Source organism: Chlorocebus sabaeus, chromosome 14 (assembly GCF_047675955.1).
Source record: "Chlorocebus sabaeus isolate Y175 chromosome 14, mChlSab1.0.hap1, whole genome shotgun sequence".
Classification (NCBI taxonomy): domain Eukaryota; kingdom Metazoa; phylum Chordata; class Mammalia; order Primates; family Cercopithecidae; genus Chlorocebus; species Chlorocebus sabaeus.
The window spans coordinates 3,400,979-3,418,348 of record NC_132917.1 but is presented as its reverse complement, the minus strand read 5'-3'; the positions used below and the strand labels follow the sequence as shown (position 1 = coordinate 3,418,348).

The 17,370-nt window shown below is 51.6% G+C and overlaps 1 protein-coding gene across 2 annotated transcripts in view; it reads right to left on the bottom strand.

Annotated features, from left to right (window-relative positions):
* Positions 1 to 17,370, bottom strand: part of TRAPPC12 (trafficking protein particle complex subunit 12) — a 105,547-nt gene that overhangs the window by 21,028 nt on the left and 67,149 nt on the right. For both annotated transcript variants that reach the window (XM_007971610.3, XM_007971612.3), the window contains exon 7: positions 2,366 to 2,438. In XM_007971610.3, coding sequence (XP_007969801.3) covers positions 2,366 to 2,438 — 73 coding nt within the window. The remainder of the gene's footprint in view (positions 1 to 2,365; positions 2,439 to 17,370) is intronic.

Sequence of the window (17,370 nt, the reverse complement as noted above, 5' to 3'; positions counted from 1 at the left end):
CAGGGCGGGCTGACCAACAGCACCTGTTTATTACTGGGATGGCCAGGGGGAAGGCGCAGGTTGAGAACTGAGCTCATCTGAAATGAGTATGTTATCGACAGGCAAGCTGAGGTCCAGAGAGGACAGGGACGTTTCCTCTGACCCCCGTCCAGTGCTCCTTGCGCCTGTACTGTGCCCACTAATAAGTCCACACCCCAACTGTGAAGTGCCAAGATGCCACCCTGGGCAGCACCAGTGCCTGGGAGCGCTCCCAGCCTCCCTCATTGCTGGGCACTGGGAGCTGTGTGTCCCCGGCTGCCTCTGAGGCTGTGATTTAGGAGGCTGAAGCTGACCTTCCTCTCGCAGCTGGCACCAAGTGTCCACAGTGAGATAACAATCACCGAGAAATGACGTGTATTCACGGTGTGCTTCAGGAGAACACACAGACACTTAATTGCTAGAATTAAAAACTTAACTCTGCCTTTCAGCAATTAAAAACACAGTAGCTGCTTATATTCCCCTTGTACCACTATTTTTGTGAAAAGAAATTCTGAATATTTTCTCTTAATGGAGGTAAAATACAGATTACCTCAATGAATTGCATATTTATTCTGATGATCTTTGCAGTTTCTTTTCCTGCTTTAAATCCTCCCCTACCCTCCTTAGAAATGCTCATGGTGTAACCTTTTGTTAGATTTCCAGGAACAGCCTTCTGCTCTCTGATAACTACATGCTCATGCCCACCAAAGCGGGAGCCCAACAAGGGGTAACATGACTGGGTGCCAAGAATGCTGGATGGGACATCCAGGAGCAGATGGCGATGTCTCTCCTTCAGACCTTGTTACTCTACTTTCAATTAAATTACTGAAAAGAGAGCGCACAAGTGCACACACAAGCACACACCACACCCACACCACATGCCACAACATGCACATTCAACGTACACCCACCACATACACACCTCACACATGTTCAGCTCACACCAGCCAGCAGCTCCCCAGAAACTCCAGCACCCCTGCAGAAACGCAGACCACCCGGTCCCGACTTGGGCTGCACACCGAGTAGGACAGAAGCTATGGGAAGGAGGAGATGACCAGGCAATCAGGCCTGTGGGGAGACGCTGCCACAAGCAGTGAGGGAGTGAGGCTCGGTGGGGCTGCCCGGGAGGGAGCACTCAGGCCGGGTTTCCAAGCGTGATCGGAAGCTCGCTCCTGGCTAACGCACTCCCCGAGACGCAGCTGGCACGGCCTCACTGTGGGGATCGGCCCGTGTCACGGCCTCACTGTGGGGATGGGCCCGTGTCACGGCCTCACTGTGCGGATCGGTCCGTGTCATGGCCTCACTGTGCGAATCGGGCCTCACTGTGCGGATCGGCCCGTGTCACGGCCTCACTGTGCGGATGGGCCCGTGTCACGGCCTCACTGTGCGGATCGGGCCTCACTGTGCGGATCGGTCCATGTCACGGCCTCACTGTGCGGATCGGCCCGTGTCACGGCCTCACTGTGCGGATCGGCCCGTGTCACGGCCTCACTGTGCGGATCGGTCCGTGTCATGGCCTCACTGTGCGAATCGGGCCTCACTGTGCGGATCGGCCCGTGTCACGGCCTCACTGTGCGGATCGGCCCGTGTCACGGCCTCACTGTGCGGATCGGGCCTCACTGTGCGGATCGGCCCGTGTCACGGCCTCACTGTGCGGATCGGGCCTCACTGTGCGGATCGGCCCGTGTCACGGCCTCACTGTGGGGATCGGTCCATGTCACGGCCTCACTGTGCGGATCGGCCCGTGTCACGGCCTCACTGTGCGGATGGGCCCGTGTCACGGCCTCACTGTGCGGATCGGTCCGTGTCATGGCCTCACTGTGCGGATCGGTCCGTGTCACGGCCTCACTGTGCGGATGGGCTCATGTCAACCCACCCAGTACCCCAGGGGTTTCCAATGCCTCAGGGAACCGCCCAGCCCCCTCAGCCTGCCCCCAGGCTCTGGGCAGCGCCCATCTTCCGCTCCTGTTCCTTCTGAAGCACCCTCCCGAGCCTCTGTCCCTGACGCGGAGGCCTCTCTGGGCCCCTTCAGCTGGGCTGGGCTCCTTCCTCACACCCACTCAGACCACCACGCGGCGCGCCAGGTTCCGGGCCGTGTGCTCCTGTGGTGAAGGCGAGTCTTCTCCCCGTGTGCAGGGCTCGGGTCTGAGGCTGCACGCGGCACCACAGCATCACCCAGTGATGTGCCTGGCTTCCCCAAGAAAGGGGCGAGTGGCAAATGCACGAAGGGGTGTGTGCAGTGCTGACTACGAAAAGGAAAGGAGAACAAGAGGACGCGAGAGGCTTTGGACTCAGTCTCTCAATGACGTCCGAGAAGCATCTCGTCAGCAAAGTCCGGCCGACCCACCTTGTCTGCCCTCCTCAGTCGCGCTGCTCACGGCCCCGTCTTCTGCTAAGCCTTGCTCCAGATTGGCCAGGATCTGCAATCATTCCAAATGACAAGGACAAAATCATGGGAACCAATTTTTGTCTAAGACTTTGTTATAATATATGCTCAGTACAGCAAATTTCTCTGGATGAAAACAATTTGTCAAGGGATGTTCACACACATTTTTAAAAAATATTAAAACATGTGATATTTTATTTTAAATTGCAACTTCATTTTAGATTCAGGTGCTACGTGTGCAGGTTACCTGGGCATAGCGGGTGATGCTGAGGTTGGGGGTATGATTGAGGCCATCATCCAGGTAGTCAGCGTGGGACCCAACAGATCGTTTTTCACCCCTTCCTCCAATCCCACCCTCCCCCGACTGGTAGTCCCTGGTGTCTATTTTTGGCTTCTGTAGATCCATGTAAATCCAATGTTTAGCTTCTACTTATAAGTGAAAACATTTACTATTTGGTTTTCTGTTTCTGTGTTAATTCAGTTAGGATAATGGCCTCCAGCTGCATCCACGTTGCTACGAAGGACATGATTTGGTTCTTTTTTTTATGATTGCATACTATTCCACAGTGTATGTGCACCGTCTTTTCCTTACCCAGTTCACCCACAGGGACACACTGTAAACATCGCCAGTCCCTATGGCGTGGGGTGACAATGAACGGGCAGGGACTCTGCTCCCAGCTGATGGTGAAAGTGGTGTTTATGATGTTCTTGAAGTATCTGCAGACATCATACATAGGGAGTATGTTTTTTAAGAAAAGCATCAACCCTGTAATCCCAACACTTTGGGAGGCCGGGGCAGGCGGATCACTTGAGACCAGCTTGGGCAACATGGCAAAACCCCACCTCTACAAAAATACAAAAAATTAGCTGGGCATGGTGGTGTGCACCTGTGGTTCCAGCTACTTGGGAGGCTGAGGTGGGAGGATCACTTGAGCCTGGGAGGTCAAGGCTTCAAGGCCGCAGTGACCAGTGACTGCACCACTGCACTCCGGCCTGGGTGACAGAGTGAGACCCTGTCTTTAAAGCATCGAGTATGTCACATGAGAGTGTGATGACCTTCTGTGAAAATGTCAGTCTCATTCCCACAGGGCACTGTGCTAGTGGCCTTTTTAATGTACCAAATACGTTTTGTGCAACAACAGGTCACTTTCCACAGTTTTTATTGCTTGGTTTGTAACTTTTGGGCACTTCTTTTGTGTTTTGTTTTCCCTGAAAGCAAAGCTGCTGTTGCTGCTGTGATCTGGGTAGAGAATTTAGATCATCTTGCCAGTTAACACTCCCCACATGACCCGCCCCAGGAGGTGAGGATTTCCGTGTGTCCGACTCCCTGGTCTACACACACTGAGGACGAAGGCGGCCTCTCCTCACCCGCAGGGGCCGTTACTTCACACAAACTGGAGAACAGCTTGCTGTCAACACAAAGGATTTTTCCTCTTAACCGTTATCTTGGGCTACCTCGAGGACTCAGAGGACAACGTGGGGTTCAAAATGGCAACCTTGAAAAGAATCTAGCCAGTTTAAACTAGGGAAACAACATTCTTCAGTGAATCTGTCTTCTAAGGAATGATCATAACAACAGAAACTGACAAAAATGGAAGGCTTGGTGTTCCCATGAAATTAACTTCCCTCACCCCTTGTACACAGTTGGTGGGAATGCAAATCAGTGCAACCACTACGGAGAACAGTCTGAGGTTTCTACAAAAAAACAAACAATAGAGCTACCACACAACCCAGCAATGCACGCCTAGATACACACCCCAAAGAAAAGAAAGGAAATCCGTCTATCAGAGATCTCTGCACAGCTGTGTGCGCTGCAGCCCTGTTCGCAACAGCCGAGACTTGGAAGCAGCCTACGTGTCCATCAGCAGACGACGGGAGAAAGGACTTGCTACATATACACGATGGAGTACGACTCGGCCATAAAAAAGGATGGGATCCTGTCATTTACAACAGCACAGATGGAACTGGAGGTCACTGTGTAAGTGACGTACGCCAGGCACAGAAAGACAAACATTGTATGTTCTCACTTATCTGTGGGAGCTAAACATTAAACAACTGAACTCATGGAGATGGAGAGCAGAAGGATGGTTACCAGAGGCTGGGAACAGTAGTGGGGGATGGAGTGGGGATGGTAACGGGTACAAAAAAAAAAATTAGAATGAATAAGACCTAGTATTTGCTAGTACAAGGGTGACTATAGTGTACATTAAAAAAATAACTGAGGGAGTATAATTGGCTTGTTGCAACACAAAGGATCAATGCTTGAGGGGATGGATACTCCATTTACCCGATGTGATTATTACGCATTGCCTGCCTATATCAAAATATCTCCTATAACCCATAAACACCTACTATGTATCCACAAAAATTAAAATTTACTAAAAAAAGGAAACTGACTTCCCTCAGGCTAGCACAGAGGGAGCACAGGAAGAAAGAGGAGCGGCACACCCATCACAGAGGCAAAGCCACTGTCCGAGCCAGACCTGGCAGCGCCCTGGTCAGTGGAGCCTTGAACACGCCCACTGGTGGTCCCCGGGGTGTGACCAGGTCAGTGGACTCCTGCGCTTGTTCTGTGCCTCCCCACACTGTGGGGGCTCTATGGGCCTGGGTGACCTCTCCACGTGGTGGGGGCTTTACGGGCCTGGGCAAACCCTCCACGCGGCGAGGCCTCTGTGGGCCTGGGCAATCTCTCCATGCCATGGGTGATCTCTCCACACGCTGAGTGGAGAGGAAAACTCTGCAGAAACACCCCAGAACTCTGTAGTGAGCATGCAAGGCCTGAGAGAAGACCTGCACCACAGGGCCATGGTGGTCTCAGCATAAGCTGCTGGGGCCGACGCTCCCTGTGGACTGTCATGGCTAATGAGGGGAGAAGGGGGAATGAGGTCCTTCAGAAGGGCAGCGGAAGAGAAAGGTCTAGAAAGAAGGAAAAAGAGTTTCCCACCCCAGTGATGCATACATGCAGGCAGAAACAGAAGCTCCATTGTAGCAGAGGCATCAAAAGCAGAGCACGTGAGTGACGGGCGCTCCACCTGCAGCAGCTGCTTCAGCCCAGACCCACCCACCCAGCTGGGAAGGCGCAGGGGTAGGAGATGGAGACACCAGGCAGGCTACACTCCTCCAGACCCACCCACCCAGCTGGGAAGGTGCAGGGGTAGGAGATGGAGACACCAGGCAGGCTACACCCCTCCAGACCCACCCACCCAGCTGGGAAGGTGTAGGGGTAGGAGACGGAGACACCAGGCAGGCTACACCCCTCCAGACCCACCCACCCAGCTGGGAAGGTGCAGGGGTAGGAGATGGAGACACCAGGCAGGCTACACCCCTCCAGACCCACCTGCCCAGCTGGGAAGGCGCAGGGGTAGGAGATGGAGACACCAGGCAGGCTACACCCCTCCAGACCCACCCACCCAGCTGGGAAGGTGCAGGGGTAGGAGACGGAGACACCAGGCAGGCTACACCCCTCCAGACCGACCCACCCAGCTGGGAAGGTGCAGGGGTAGGAGATGGAGACATCAGGCAGGCTACACCCCTCCAGACCCACCCACCCAGCTGGGAAGGTGCAGGGGTAGGAGACGGAGACACCAGGCAGGCTACACCCCTCCAGACCCACCCACTCAGCTGGGAAGGTGCAGGGGTAGGAGACAGAGACACCAGGCAGGCCAAATCCCTCCAGACCCACCTACCTAGCTGGGAAGGCGCAGGGGTAGGAGACAGAGACACCAGGCAGGCTACACCCCTCCAGACCCATCTTCCCAGCTGGGAGGGCACATGGGTAGGACACGGAGACACCAGGCAGGCTACACCCCTCCCTCTGCAAAAAGCACTCTCCTGGCTGGGGCGGAGGGACGCACAGAATGATGCCAAGTGCCTGCAGGGATCTGGGTCACCGAGGTGCTTCAGCCCGAGAAAGGGACAGCTGGAGAAGGCACCTATTGTTGACATGAGCATAGGCACATCAGACACGACCCTCTGACCCTTGGTGACTATTGTTTCATTTGTAGGGTGTGTCATTTAATGTCAATTAATAGGTCCCAGTGTGATGCAGAAGAGCATCCATGAGTGAACGGAACAGAAACAGCAGTTCACAGTTGGTAGCTTTTATTGCTGTCTATCTAGAGACAGTTGTCTGGCTTTATAAAGTAACAGTACATTGATTTACAAAAGGTTATTTCTATAAAGGAAAGTGACAGACACGTTCTCAATCCAAAGCCTGAATTATTTCAGAAATGCAGTTATTGCAAAAAAAAGCCCGACAGTGTGTCGTTTGCAAATGTGGTGCGGCTGGAATTTCCTCCTTGGTTCCTTTTGCCCCAGACGAAAGGACCAGACTCCAGGGTCTATGTGAGAGACCACTCAGCAGTCCTGTGTTTGTGTCCCAGAAGAATAAAGGGCCGGCACGCCACACCCGGTTCATCTGGGAAGAGGCTGTGAGGAGTAGGGGCATGATTTGAAGCACATGTACCAAATCACTGCACTCACACCCTCCCTGCTGGAAGCCGCTGAGGGCCCAGGCGAGGGCATAGGAGGAAGAGGACAAAGATGAGGCAACGGTGCAGGTGCTTCAGGAAGATGCACAGGGCAGTAAGCGACCGACTGCGGGGGCAGGACTGTGGAGGGGAGAGTGACCACAGGGGCCAAGGGGCAGAAAGGGCTGGGTGTTGGAGGCACCTTTCTGCACATTTCCCGGGAGCTGCTCCCGGCGGGTTGAAGCTGGGTCAGGAGCTCAGTGGAGCTGTCTGGTCAGGCGCCGGCAGTGTGGGCGGTGCTTAGCGCCTGCTGGGAAGTACCAGGGACGATGTAGTTTACAGATGGGGGCGCAGGATGGTTTTTACGCACAAACAGTATTCTGTTTGATTTCACAAAAATAAACCTGTGGAGGAGGCAGCATCATGCCCATTTGCAGGGGCCCTTCACGCTTTCCACACACAGAGCAAAGTGCTGCAGTGACGAGAACAGGGATGTTCGGTGCCAGAAGGCGTGGGTTCAAGTTCAGGCTGACTTTCAGTGTACCTTCTCTGAATTCCTATTTCCTTAGCTTCCGATTTTTTCACATGCCTGTTTTACAAATCACAGAACTCCAATGAGAATGTGCTTGAAGCATTTTGTAAGCTTTAAAAATGCTGAATGGATATTAATTACAAATAAAAGGAGAAGCAACCAGAAATTAAACAATCCCACTGCCTTGGATTTTCCCTGTGGTTTCTCTTTCACCATCATCCCTGTACTAAACTGTGAAAGGTTTCGATATGTGGGATCGGGGAGCAATGAAATTAATGCTGCACTGACTATTAAATATTAAGTGGGTCTTTGAACATCCAGGAGCTTCCACAGCTCCGAGGTTTGGCTGCCGGGCAGTTTCAAGGTGCCTGGAGGTTGAAGGTAGGTCCTCTCGGAGCCCAGGGGCCTCCCAGTACGAGCCACATGCTGGCAGGGTGAAGTGCCGAGCCGCATGCTGGCGGGGTGAAGTGCCGTCCACAAACACCAGGAAGGCCTGGGGCGGAGGCAGGTGAGCCTGTCCTGCAGGGCTAGGAGCGGCCTGGGCATCCTGAAGTGGAACAGACCCAGCTGACTGGCCACGCTGTGGCAGTTTAAACGCGGCCATGCATTCCTGAGCACTCCTCAAAAGGCAGTCTCATTCCCATCCCTCGCGTGTGGGCTGGACTTAGTGACTTGTCCAACAAACAGAACCAGGTGGAGGGGACATGGAAACCTCTGAGACCCGGCCATGCAAGGCACTGTGGCTTCCTCCTCCTCCCTCCCTCTCTGCAGGGAGCCAGTGGCTATGCTGTGAGATGCACGAGAAGCCCTACAGAAAGAACCATGAGGCCAGGAACCCAGCCTCTCACCCATAGCAGCAGAACTCGGTGGGTGTATGACGGAGCCTCCAGGAGCCCAGTTCTCCAGTCCCAGCTGAGCCCTCAGGTGAGACAGCGCGGTCAGCATCCTAACTGCAACCTCAGGACAGACCTGAGCCAATGTGACCCAGAAGCTGTGCTGGACTCGAGACCCACAGAAATAGTGAGGTCATACATCCCTGTGGTTTTAGCCCATAGAGTTGCAGATAATCTGTTAGGCAGCAACTGATGGCTAACACACAGGTCAGTGGACGTTACCCCGCACCTTTAACTGAAGCCTTTGCTGGGGAATAGTGCATTGAGGCCATTCTACTGAAACACGCTGGAGGTTTAGCTTTGTTTAATTTGAAAATTCTAGGCTGGACATGGTGGCTCACGCTTATAGTCAGTCGTAGCACTTTGGGAAGCTGAGGTGGGAGAACTGCTTGAGTCCAGGAGTTCAAGACCAGCCTGGGCAACATAGTGAGACCCTATCTCTACAAAAAGTTTAAAAATTAGCCAGGCATGGTGGTGCACGCCTGTAGTCCCAGCTACTCAGGAGGGCAAGGCAGAAGAATTGCTTGAACCAGGGAGGAGGTCAAGGCTGCAGTGAGCCATGTTCACGCCACTGTACTCCAGTCTGAGTGACAGAACAAGACCCTCTGTCTCAAAAAAAAAAAAAAAAAAAAGAAAATTCTGAACTGGGTTCTTCATTGGGTATCTTAGCATGAGCTCATCTCTGAAAGCGACTGTAATCACGAGAAGACGCTGCTTGGAAATGCATGGAAGAGGAGTTTGGAGAAAATAACACATTAAACAGCTGTGTGGCTGGAGACGATTCTAGACTCGGACTGTTCTGTGCAGTGTGGAGGGGCTGCTGCCAGCCCCACCACGGGGGATACTGCTCTGGGCATGTCATGGCCGGTCCAGGGATGAACAGGCTTCAGGCTAACAAGGTGGGGAACCATCAACACCTGCCCACGGTACAGGAGGGAAGACCAATTACTCAAAATTAAAAACCTGCTTGTGTTTTGTCCCAAGAATGAAGAAAATTACATGCCTCGAATGAATATCCCAGCTGCTTGACTCCATATATAACCACCACCACTTTCATCTCAAGCAATATTTAAAAAGGCAATCTGTAACCTATTCATATTTAAAGAGACCCACATCTGTGTTCTCATCCCATGCAGTTATCCAGGAGGTGGTGAAGCAGGTTTTCCGGCTGGGCCACGGACACCTTCAGTGTGGAAAGTGCTGTCTGCAGGGGGCCTTGAGGAAGGAGCCTTTGTGCCTGTCCCTTTGGCGGCTGTCACGGGTCGTGGGTGAGCGCGGCATAGGTTTAGGGAACTGGTTTTATTCCCAAGGCATCTAGTGTACAAACCACTGGGAAGCTGGCGCTAAGCCAAGGACCTGAGAACTTACTCAGTGGACCCTTTTGAGTGGAGACTAAAGGTTGGAGGAGGTCTGTGCTGGAGAGCCTTAGACTTTGGGAAGTCCTGAGACCTTCCAGTCCCACCACAGCTTCCCAGGGGACCTCTTCAAAGTGAAAGAGGTTTCTTGGAGCTGCTCCAAAGCTCTCAAAGAATCATGAAACACCGACCACATGCCAGGCACCATGCGGGGTCACTTACGTGTGCCCCCTTGCCACCCCGGGCGGATCAGCAATGTTCCTCACTTGCACAAAGGAGGCCAAGGCAGACAGAGGCTGGGCAACTGGTCATGCGGCCGGCACTTCAGAGTGGACCTGGAAGTTTCCACGCTGTCAGCCTGACTCCAAAGCCACTCTCACAACCACTGCTTTTGGGACAGTGTCCTCTGGGCCCCTCACACCTTGAAAATGCACTTTCTTCTTTCTATTCAGATCACAGATTGACAGAACATATAGTGCCAAGAAAAGCAAGGCAAAGAATGCACAATTTAAGAATCGTCTTACATCAAAGACCTCTTCTCTGGGCTATCATGCTCGCTTCAGGACTGGGTCACTGGCGAGTGCTATGGCCTTTGAGTTCACATTTGGTGCATCTGATTTTGAATCGCATTGCCATGGCTGGGTGGCAAGGCTGGGCATTCCTAAGTCCATGTCCCGGGACTGGCCACGATGAACTCTAGAGGTTTCTGAAGGTACGAATTTCCACTGCCAGCTGGGTCAAGACATTCCTCTGGAAAGCCCTGATGCCCAGCGCTGCTCCGCTCCGTTTCTCCTGCTTGCACATTCTGAGCACACACGGGGTTCCAGGAGCATGGGCTTCAATGGAAAAGAGCAGGGACGTGGCCTCGATGGACGGCTATCCTCACTCGGCCTTTCCTTTCTTCTCCCCACCTGCCAATCATTCCCATCTCATCTGATTTAGCCATAATCAATTTGTTCTCTGCGGGAGCAGCAGAAAAGCAGGGCAACCAAGCCCTCTGGTCAGGCACGGTGATGGCAGCAACTGGCCGCTGTCGGTGTGCGGGTGGCCAGACCCTGAGCGCCGGCCCTGACAGTGTTAGATGCCAGCCACGCCTGCTCTCGCTTATGTTTCTGACTTTGCTTACAAATAAGACAGCAAAACCGAAGATGTCCGTCTGTCAAAAACCCCTTTTAGACAAGATATTAACTCTTCCTACAAACAAAGCTCTCACTACCATATTAGCAACTATCAATAGAGAAGCAAAAGCTACATCGACATCGTTGAATACGTTTCTTTTCCAGAGTGCACGAAAATGTACTGTATCCTCTGCCTCCTCCAGCTGGGAGTGAGTCTGTAAAGAAGCACTTCTATGAACGTGGAACTCTCAGCCAAGCTGAGCTGGAGAATCTGGAGGCTGCAGAACTGCAGGGAAGGATGGAGCTGAACTCAAAGACTGTGCGGGCGGATGCAGGTCAGTGACGAATGCAACTACAATTGAACTGTACATCATTCCGTATGGATTATGTCTACTTATGCAAATGGCTTGTGAAATGTGTTTCCTTGGCTCTTTCCCAAATGGTCTGTGAAGCTCTCTCGAGTCGAGACCAAGAGGAAGACAGCCTGCAGGGCGCGTGGGAGGAGCACGGTCAGAGGATGGCGGCATTGATTTTTCCAAGCCACGGCAGCATAGGAAAATTATTTTACATCGTGGTATATTTTCTTCTTCACTGATGCAATCACATTTGCACCAAACATTTACTAATTCACTCAGTGGCTCAAAGACAACAGATAAAACGAAGTACCCTGAACTCATTTATAAAGATCCTAAGTGATGTCCTACTAAAACTGGGCATCATATAAAAATTCTCAACACTGTTCTAATCTGAAACACACATGCTGAACACAGACTCGAATCAGTCTTTGGTGAATCTTCAGCACAGGAGAAGTCGGCCCCCTGAGAATCCGTGGGGGTTCAGCTTCCCGCTCCACTCGCTCCCTTACCAGGAGCCTCGGCCCAGAGCGTGCTCCCGGCACCCCTCCGCCCTCGCAGATCGGCTGTTCTCTGGGCTTCCTTTATTTTCGCTCCTGCCCCATGGTCTTCATTCTTTCAACAGCAAAAGGTCTTACATGATAAAATGAATACATGCGTTGAGTGAGACGTGGATAAGAAAAGAGGAATTAAACGGCCTTTCATCACATCGTTTATGCCACTAACACACTGGGGCATTCTTCCTCCAATAAGTATCCCTGATTTCATCACGGTCACATTGTAATTATAGTTCTGGCTTTGAAATGAACGTGATGTCATGAGCAGTTCCCCACGTGAGGCCACGCACACTCGACAGCCGGCACCCCGACCAGCCTCTTCCTTTGCTACTTCGGCAGCTACTGCGTCTCAAACCACGCGACTCTCGTGAGCGGCAGCCTGCAGGTGACTGGGGTGGGTCTGTTCTGGCCTCTCCCCTGAGAGCTGAATGTCAAGCTCAACCTGCATGAGGCCTGGTCTGAGTGACTGGGGGCACGCACTGCGCTGCCTGTCACTCTGGCTGCTCCCGAGCCCTCCTGCACCTCACTCTGCTGTCACCTAGGGCGGCTTCTTTTCCTGTGGGAAATCACGCTGGGAACTGAACCTGAGAAGACTTGACTTCCGCTGGAGTGGCAATTATCAGACAGCAGGGCTCAGCACACATCTGTACAAATGGCAGCACGTTCATTTTCTGAGCCACCTGAATGCTCTGCGCTGACTTCATCACTATGGGATGAAAACCTTCTGCCACCCCCGCTTAGTTCTTGCGCTACTGTTTACCCCCTTCTGAAGCATTTGATTCTACAGTCATTCCTGACCTCCAGCCTGGAAAAACTACTTTGAAGATCAACAACAGATGCCATGCAAGCAGTGAAAACAAATGGGACAGAGTTCTTTGGGGAATAGGAACCAAATACCTGCTTTCTTTCTACAAACAACTATCTCATTTTGTAGAACATCCTTGAATTAAGCATCTCAGATCAGCGTCAAGGCTCTGGGCCAGTCAACAGCCGCCGACTGCAGCCCCAGCACTGGCCTCCGCCTGCTCAAGCGCCCCGAGAAGACCTGAGAGGAAGGGCCATCCAGGACTCCAGGGCTCGGCCTGGGTATGGCCGGCTCAGGCGTGGTCACTGGAAATTCTCATGCAGAATGGCAGCGGTGGCTTCCCCACGCAGCTTCCCTTAGCAGCCTGAGGTGGAGCTGAAGACCAGGGCCAGAGGCGCAGGCCAAGGAGGGTAAGCTGCGGGAGGAGGAGCTAACAGAAAATGGCACCAAAGGAAATAATGTTTAACATTCTAGACTCATTTCTTTTCACTCTGCTTGACTCTCCTCACCCACTGGAAGAGTTCACAGTTCCCTGAACCTACTGAGGAGCAAGTGCGGTTGGGATTGCTAAAATTTCTGGAACTGTTCAAGTGATGCTTAACACCAAACTTTAGAGCCCCTGCTTTACAAGGCAGCAGAGAAAAGTCTGTATTTGGAGGAAAAAACCCCAATCCTGATGGTCTAATTCACAGAGAACCGCAGACTGGTGGTCAAGGGTGAGGCTTCTGGAGCTGCGTGGTGGGGCTCAGCCAGGCTCTCTCACTGCCTCACTGCAGTTGTCTGGTGGATACTTCACCTCCCTAAGGCCACCTTCCTCATCTGGGAACCGAGGATAGTAAAGTCACCTGCAGCTGCTGTGGGCATTAGTAGGAAATCAACATGACGCATCCAGCACACACCCACGCGGCGTTAACACGTGACAGCACCTCAGTGCGTGTCCCAGGCAGAGCTGTGTGCGCGCGTGTGGTTTGGGGCAGGTGTGGTGAATGCTTTCAACAAGGCACAAAGAGCAGTCCACACAGGGAGCAGTCTCGCTGACACATCCTTAGTTTAAGACTTCCTGAGGATTTCCTGGAGTTACGAAGGTCTGGGAAAATCAGAACAGTCATGCTGGAGAACCCTGGAGAGTCTCTGGGCTGCCCTCTCTCTTTATTCACCAGTGGAGAGCAGAGAGGATCGAAGGCCACACCAAGCTGTTCACTTTAATCCACCAAATCAACACTGGCAGAACAGTGGTGGGCTGGCTTTTAGTATTTTCAGATTTTTGCACTATGGTAGAGTTTGGACATTCATCCCCTCCAACTCTCATGTTGAAATGTGAGCCCCAGTGTTGGAGGTGGGGCCTGGTGGGAGGTGTCTGTGTCCTGGGGGTGGAACCCTCATGGGTGGCTTGGTACCCTCCCTATGGCAATGAATGAGTTCTGGCTCCATTAGTTACTTTGGGATCTGATTGTTAAAAAAAACTCTGGTGCCTCCCTCCTCCTCCTCCTCCTCTTCACTTGTCACTTTCGTTCTCACTGTGTGACATACTTGCTTCCCCTTTGCTTTCTACTAGGATTAAAAGCTTCCTGGCCGGGCGCAGTGGCTCATGCCTGTAATCCCAGCACTTTGGGAGGCCGAGGCAGGTGGACCATTTGAGGTCAGGAGTTTGAGGCCAGCCTGGCCAACATGGTTAAGCCCTGTCTCTACTAAAAATACAAAAATTAGCCAGGTGTGGTGGTGGGTGCCTGTAATCCTAGCTACTCAGGAGGTGAGGCAGGAGAACTGCTTGAACCTGGGAGGTGGAGGTTGCAGTGACCCAATAGCGTCACTGCACTCCAGCCTCGGTGACAGAACGAGACTCCGTTTCAAAAAAAAAAAGCTTCCTGAGGCCTCACCAGAAGCAGATGCTGACACTGTGCTTCTTGTACAGCCTGCAGAAGTGTGAGCCAAAAGAAACCTTTTCTTTATAAATGACTCACCCTCGGGTATTCCTTTACGGCAATGCCAAATGGACTAAGACACACTTCTTGAGTAAAGAAATTCTAGCATGAACACAAACTGTCCCTGTTTAAATTCTGGATGATCATGATGTATTGGTGATGGCTGCAAACCTAAAAGGAACAGGTGAAACAAGCATCGTCTACCAAACTGTAAACTCACTGAGGGCAAGGCTGTGTTCTGTTCAGTCCCCAGCTGCCAGTGTGCAGTACTCAGTAGGTGCTGAATGGACATTTGCTGCGTGAACAAATGAACAAGCTTCAGCTCAACACTGAACCAGTCACAGAAAGGTTAAGAATGCCCACATGCTGCCGCAAGCCCCTAATGTGCAAGGAAGTGAGCGAGGAAGTTGGCAACGGTGCTTCTGCTGCGGAAGGTAGTGGAGAGGCCCCACATGCTCCCACGAGCCCTTAATGTGCAAGGAAGTGAGTGAGGAAGTTGGCGACGGTGCTTCTTTTCCTGCCAAAGGTGGCGGAGAGGCAAGGCTGACTGCATGGTCCCGCCCTGGGTCTTTCTCTCGTGGTCCAGGCATCCACCAGCTGTGCCACAGCGCAGCTCTCTCTCTCAGGAGGATGTCAAATTTTAAGTCAGCACATAAAGGAACACATAGTAATTACATATTGAAATTAACCATGAAAATCTTTTAAGGTGAAGACCAACACACATCTTTTCATAAATCCAACTGCTCGTTTTTCTTCCAGGATTAGAACAAATTGCGATTTCCTCAATTAAGTACCACAAGGAATGCTGGCTTATATTCGGATCATGCCATAGAAAAAATATGCTATCTGTAAACACGAGAGATGCCTGACGTGTGGTGATGTAGTCACACGCTGAGAGGCAGGTGGAACGGTAGACTAGCGGAGGGAACGAGAAGCATGAGTGGCTCTCTCACTGACGGCGGCCCCAAGCCCAGTCAGCCTGAGAGAAATGTTCCTAGCAGGTGACTGCACTGATCCTTCTGGTTTCTCCCCAACCCCTCAATGCGTAGCTGTCAACTGCTGTTGCCTGGAAGCCCCCGCAAGAGTCTCAGGAGGGCCCAGCCAGCAGAGCACAGGCTCGAGCCCATCTCAGGCATCAGTTGGGGGGAAGCACAGGGGACTTCTGAGCAGATGTCAGTTGACCCCGGACAGCACTGTCCTTCCTTGGAGCAGAAATGCTGGTGCAGAAGGAAGAGAGGACTCTCGGTCCTTCTCCCTTCAAACGGGACACATTACAGTGATGGAGGCAGGCGAGTGATGACGAGCATGGACTCTAGAACCAGATGACTTGGGTTCAACTCATGTGATCCTAAGTTGGCTAACCTCTCCATGCCTCAGTTTCCCCATCTGTAAACTGGGATAACAACATGTCCTTCATAGGGTTGTGATAAGGATTAAATGAGCTAATGTTGGAACTCAGAGCAGTGGCTGGCTCATAATGAATGCAACAAAGGAGTCTGTCGGGTGGAGTGGGTGCAGGTGCCTGGAGCAGCGGTGTGGGAAGCTCCTGCTCTCTGTTCCACTGTCCCTGCTGCTTCACAGCTAGTGCTAAGTGGCTCCCCTGATCGCTACACTGTAGTATGCAGTTTTTTTTTTTCTTTGTTGAGACAGAGTCTTGCTCTGTTGCCCACACTGGAGTGCAGTGGCTTGATTTCGGCTTACTGCAACCTCAGCCTCCTGGGTTTAAGTGATTCTCATGCCTCAGCCTCCCGAGGAGCTGGGATTACAGGCATGAGCCCCTGCACCCAGCCTGTAGTATGCATTTAAGAAGCATAATACTGAAATAGGAAATACTTTAGGACCAGGAAAGCTGACTTGCAAAACTACTTCAACTAACTTGGCTTTTCCATCTACAATCATCCTACGGCCCAGGATTTTCTCTCTCAATACCATAAAGGTTTCCTACAACGTGACATGGAGGATAACGAAAAATTCGTGTACAGTTTAGAAAGTCGCTGATTTAGAATTTCCCTATTTCAAGTTACGTGCTTCCGATTCCTGTAAATAAAACTAAACCCCGTTTTAAGATTCAAGAAAAGTGTTGAAATGTAAAACAGTTGGTAACATGATTCTCCATCAACAATTTCTATACTATATATATAGTATAAAAAGCAAACAATCTTTTTATCTTGTAAGTTACGGTATTAAAAAAATGGAAGTGGGTGCAAAGCCCAGGGCAATGAGGTGCCTAGAAATGCCTGATTTTCTCCACAGACAAGGAGGGCCCCTTCCTTCCTCGCTAGGAACACTGACACCACCACCGTTTCGGAACTCCACAAAACTTCCATCACAACAGCTGGGAAGTGAAAGGGGGAATTCGACAAGAAGAATCTTCGTTTTTCCAAAAGTCATACTATGCTGCTGCTCCTAATAACTGCTTGTTGTTGTAGTTTTCAAAGTACTTCTGATACCTTATGTCATTGAACCTACACAGGACCACTGTGACGTGGGCAGAAAGGCAGGATCATTCCTAATCTGAGATGAATAATCTCTTACAGCCGGTAGACAGCAAAGTCCCTGAGTCCCACATTTCTTCCCAATGTCAGTTAGTGTAATAATGTGCCGCTTTGGGGGCTCCCACATTATCTGTGACTTCACAACCGAGAATGAGTCCAAAAACATGCTGACTCTGCCTTTGCAGTCAGGATCATGAGTGACAGTTGCCATAATGCAGTACCACTTACTTTGATTTGAAAGCTTAAACCATGATTGCTTTCAGTACTGCTCCGGCACCACCTGTGTCTGCACATGGCAGGTGCGTGTGAGCATTTGTGGGACACAGGAGTGGTCTGGCACACTGACCTTGAAGTTTTAGCTGGCAGCCTTGGCAAGAAAGAGGTCTCTGCCTTTTGGCTTCTCATAGTACCAGGCAATAAGAATTACAGGACTTAAGCTCTGCTAGAAACTCTTACCATCCCTAAAA